Consider the following 4,611-nt stretch of genomic DNA (forward strand, 5'->3'; position numbering starts at 1 on the left):
TTTAATAACCTGATTGACCACCTATAACTTTAATAACCTGATTGACCACCTATAACTTTAATAACCTGATTGACCACCTATAACTTTAATAACCTGATTGACCACCTATAACTTTAATAACCTGATTGACCACCTATAACTTTAATAACCTGATTGACCACCTATAAGTTTAATAACCTGATTGACCACTTATAACTTTAATAACCTGATTGATCACCTATAACTTTAATAACCTGATTGATCACCTATAACTTTAATAACCTGATTGACCACCTATAACTTTAATAACCTGATTGACCAACTGGCTTTGAACGGCTACCTAACCTGATTGATTTCCGAGCACATTGGGTTCACATGAAACATATAGACGTTTACCACGTGATTACTGCTCACCTCAGATATTGCATTGTTTCTGTCCTTGAGAACCCCATTCCCATGTTTAGGACAGCTGGCAGCAGCTTGTGTTAGCTGCTGGAGCTGCTGCTGCTGATCTTCAACTTCAAGCATTGACAGCTGATCCTGGTTGAACATTGGATTGCTGTGGGACTGAATCTGAAAAAAATCGCCAAATTTTAGAGGATTTTCCTATTGACACAAATAACACTACAAGGTAATGTTTTTTTCCGGCTTATTGCACAGTTCCACACTAATAATACTACAAGGTAATGATTTATCCGGCTTATTGCACTGTTCCACACTAATAACACTACAAGGTAATGATTTATCCGGCTTATTGCACTGTTACACACTAATAACACTACAAGGTAATGATTTATCCGGCTTATTGCACTGTTTCACACAAATAACACTACAAGGTAATGATTTATCCGGCTTATTGCACTGTTTCTAACTGATAACACTACAAGGTAATGATTATCCGGCTTATTGCACTGTTCCACACTAATAACACAACAAGGGAATGATTTATCCGGTTTAGTGTACTGTTCCACACTAATACAAGGTAATGATTTATCCAGTTTATTGTACTGTTCCACACTAATACAAGGTAATGATTTATCCGGTTTATTGTACTGTTCCACACTAATAACACTACAAGGTAATGATTTATCCGGTTTATTGTACTGTTCCACACTAATAACACTACAAGGTAATGATTTATCCGGTTTATTGTACTGTTTCACACTAATACAAAGTTATGGTTATCCGGTTAATTTTACTGTCCCACACTAATACAAGGTAATGATTTATCCGGTTTATTGTACTGTCCCACACTAATACAAGGTAATGATTTATGTAGTTTATTGTACTGTTCCACACTAATACAAAGTTTTGATTTATCCGGTTTATTGTACTGTCCCACACTAATACAAGGTAATGATTCATGCGGTTTATTGTACTGTCCCACACTAATACAAAGTTATGATTTATCCGGTTTATTGTACTGTCCCACACTAATACAAGGTAATGATTTAATCGGTTTATTGTACTGCCCCACACTAATACAAGGTAATGATTTATCCGGTTTATTGTACTGTTCCACACTAATACAAGGTAATGATTTATCCGGTTTATTGTACTGTTCCAAACTAATACAAGGTTATGACTTATCCGGTTTATTGTACTGTTCCACACTAATAACACTACAAAGTAATGATTTATCCGGTTTATAGTACTGTTCCACACTAATAACACTACAAGGTAATGATTTATCCGGTTTATTGTACTGTTCCACACTAATACAAGGTAATGATTTATCTGGTTTATTGTACTGTCCCACACTAATACAAGGTAATGATTTATCCGGTTTATTGTACTGTTCCAAACTAATACAAGGTTATGACTTATCCGGTTTATTGTACTGTTCCACCCACACTAATACAAGGTAATGATTTATCCGGTTTATTGTACTGTCACACGGCCATGTGTCCCTTTTTTAACTTGTTTATATATTGTACAGTATACACGATCGTACCAGTAGTTAAAATTGGAATAATTGTCGTTTTTGTTTTTTAAATCTCGCTGAGAATTTTGTAACTGATATAATATAATAGTTATATATCTGAAAAGAGTCATTTTCTGAGGTTTAGACCAGTTACAAAATACAAACTTAATATGGAAATAATATTTCTCTTTTATGGCATATTGCTGTATTTTCTAAAGGGGAATTTTTGGGCCGAGCACTACCTGTCATAGTAAATTGATATTACAGTTTTTAGAGATGTGCACCACAATTACACCCGGGGGTGGGGGGGGGGAATTATACAGGAAAATATCAGATTTTGGAGATGATAATGTTTTTAAAAATTTCAGATACAAAGCCATAAAATTATTGTATATCTTCTGACCTGGGCTTGTTCATGCATTTCTTGAGAAATTGGACGATCATGATGATGATGATGATGATGGTGATGATGATGCATTGACGGAATCTGATGGGGGGATCTGTGTTCAAACCAAGTTTAGTGAAGCGTCCTTTTTCCCAAAAATAAATCTTTTTTCCGTTTTAGCAGAATTGAAGATTTAATATTTCTATTTCCGGAAATACAAATATATCAATTTTACTTCCTGTTCAAGATAGTACATTTCGTTAAAAATATTAAGTTCAGATTTAGCTTTGGATAAGAGAGAATGTAAAATATTTGTTTTTAAACGAGAGAAAATGAAAAAAGAATGATTTTGTTTAAGAAAATAACGCAAAACTTTTTCCAATTGAAGCTAGGAGCAAACAGTTTTAAAGATTCATTCGATCCAGAAGTAGGTTGGACTGAGGTCTTATTAGTAGGTTGGACTGAGGTCTTATTAGTAGGTTGGACTGAGGTCTTATTATAGTAGGTTGGACTGAGGTCTTATTAGTAGGTTGGACTGAGGTCTTATTAGTAGGTTGGACTGAGGTCTTATTAGAAGGTGCAGAATTTTAACAACTGTTAGAATCTTAATTTATTCACAGAGAGCAGTCTTAATAACACAAACAATCACTTTAAAATGATTAATAAATGCTTGGTTTCCTAGTGTGCATATAGGGCTGCTGGAAATTGTTGTGACCTGAACAATCCAAGAATTTACAAATAATGAAAATAGAAATTAAATAAAAAGATATTCACACTTAGTAATTTTGATGTGTTTCATACATTTTCATCACTTGATAACACTTGATAAATGGAGAGACCGGCTTGACGTGGTAGTTGAGGGGAAAGTGCAGTATTGTAGAGAAAAACTTTAGACAATTAGACAATTGTACAGTGTATAATTATAAAAAAGAGCGTTAAGTGGTTTGAAATATTTCACCAGTTGTTTCAGTCAGCAGAAGAAACTTTTATTTACAATTCTTAAATAGATTTTCTCTACAATATTGCACTTTCAGCTCAAGTTCCATGTCTAGGAAGTCACTCCCTTTAACACTAACACTTGTTTATCATGAGATTATTTAGTCAACTCTTTTCCTTGAAATATTGTTTGCTGCTGCTGCTGTTGTTGGAGATGATGTTGCTGCTGCTGTTGTTGCTGCTGTTGTTGTTGTTGTTGTTGTACTATTGTTTGATCCAGATAAGGTTGCGATGTTGGTTGATAACTATCCCCGCCTGTACACTGTACACACTAAAAACACGTTGTGCAATTATATATGTATATTGTACATACGTAATGCTTATATTTATTTTGTACAACGTCCAATATACATGAACAATGTACAGCATGTGAATTGTACATGCAAATTCTCTATAACAGTGTAATAGTTAATATTTTCTTTAAAAAATATTTCCCCCTATTTCTCTTAAGAATCATTTTCCCCAATATGTAAGAAATGGTTTTTTTTCCGCCGCTGGATTGGGAAAACAATCATTTCTGAGTAAACAATTAGCAAGCCCATGTCCCCCAAATAATCTTTAAAAATCCTTCATTCATCATGAAAAAAATGGCTGTTAAGATTTTTAATTTCTTTTTAGTTTTCGAGTTTTTTTCCCCTTTTTGCAGGAATTAAACTTTTTTGATGAATGTTACAGATTTGTGATGAAGTATCCATCGTTTAAGAAAACAACTTTCAAAACTAAGATTTAAGATTAGATTTATAAAAAAGTTTTTTCTAAACGAAAATAAATTGTGAAATTTATTTTGATTTGTGCATAATTAATCCCTTATTAAATGATTACCTGTATAAACCGATTATGCCCAAAATTCATCATATCCCTAAATTATTGAAAATATAATAATGAAGAATATTGACAAAATGTGAAAATATTGAATCTTTTTTGCACAGCAAAACTTTTTATTGTAAATATACCTTACTGCTGATCCACGTTTTTCTCGTTTTCTCTCAATCTCACTAAATTTTTTAACTTGTTTATATATTGTACAGTATACACGATCGTACCAGTAGTTAAAATTGGAATAATTGTCGTTTTTGTTTTTTAAATCTCGCTGAGAATTTTGTAACTGATATAATATAATAGTTATATATCTGAAAAGAGTCATTTTCTGAGGTTTAGACCAGTTACAAAATACAAACTTAATATGGAAATAATATTTCTCTTTTATGGCATATTGCTGTATTTTCTAAAGGGGAATTTTTGGGCCGAGCACTACCTGTCATAGTAAATTGATATTACAGTTTTTAGAGATGTGCACCACAATTACACCCGGGGGTGGGGGGGGGAA

The 4,611-nt window shown here is 33.0% G+C and overlaps 1 protein-coding gene across 3 annotated transcripts in view; it reads right to left on the minus strand.

The window, feature by feature from the left end:
- Positions 1-4,611, minus strand: part of LOC111715544 (glycine receptor subunit alpha-4) — a 46,902-nt gene that overhangs the window by 3,312 nt on the left and 38,979 nt on the right. For all 3 annotated transcript variants that reach the window (XM_023490898.1, XM_023490899.1, XM_023490900.1), the window contains 6 exons: positions 4,238-4,279; positions 4,107-4,143; positions 3,402-3,555; positions 2,967-3,003; positions 2,307-2,403; positions 394-552 (listed from right to left, as the gene is read on the minus strand). In XM_023490898.1, coding sequence (XP_023346666.1) covers positions 394-552; positions 2,307-2,403; positions 2,967-3,003; positions 3,402-3,555; positions 4,107-4,143; positions 4,238-4,279 — 526 coding nt within the window. The remainder of the gene's footprint in view (positions 1-393; positions 553-2,306; positions 2,404-2,966; positions 3,004-3,401; positions 3,556-4,106; positions 4,144-4,237; positions 4,280-4,611) is intronic.

The sequence above is a fragment of the Eurytemora carolleeae genome, unplaced genomic scaffold, assembly GCF_000591075.1.
Source record: "Eurytemora carolleeae unplaced genomic scaffold, Eaff_2.0 scaffold1603, whole genome shotgun sequence".
Classification (NCBI taxonomy): Eukaryota; Metazoa; Arthropoda; class Copepoda; order Calanoida; family Temoridae; genus Eurytemora; species Eurytemora carolleeae.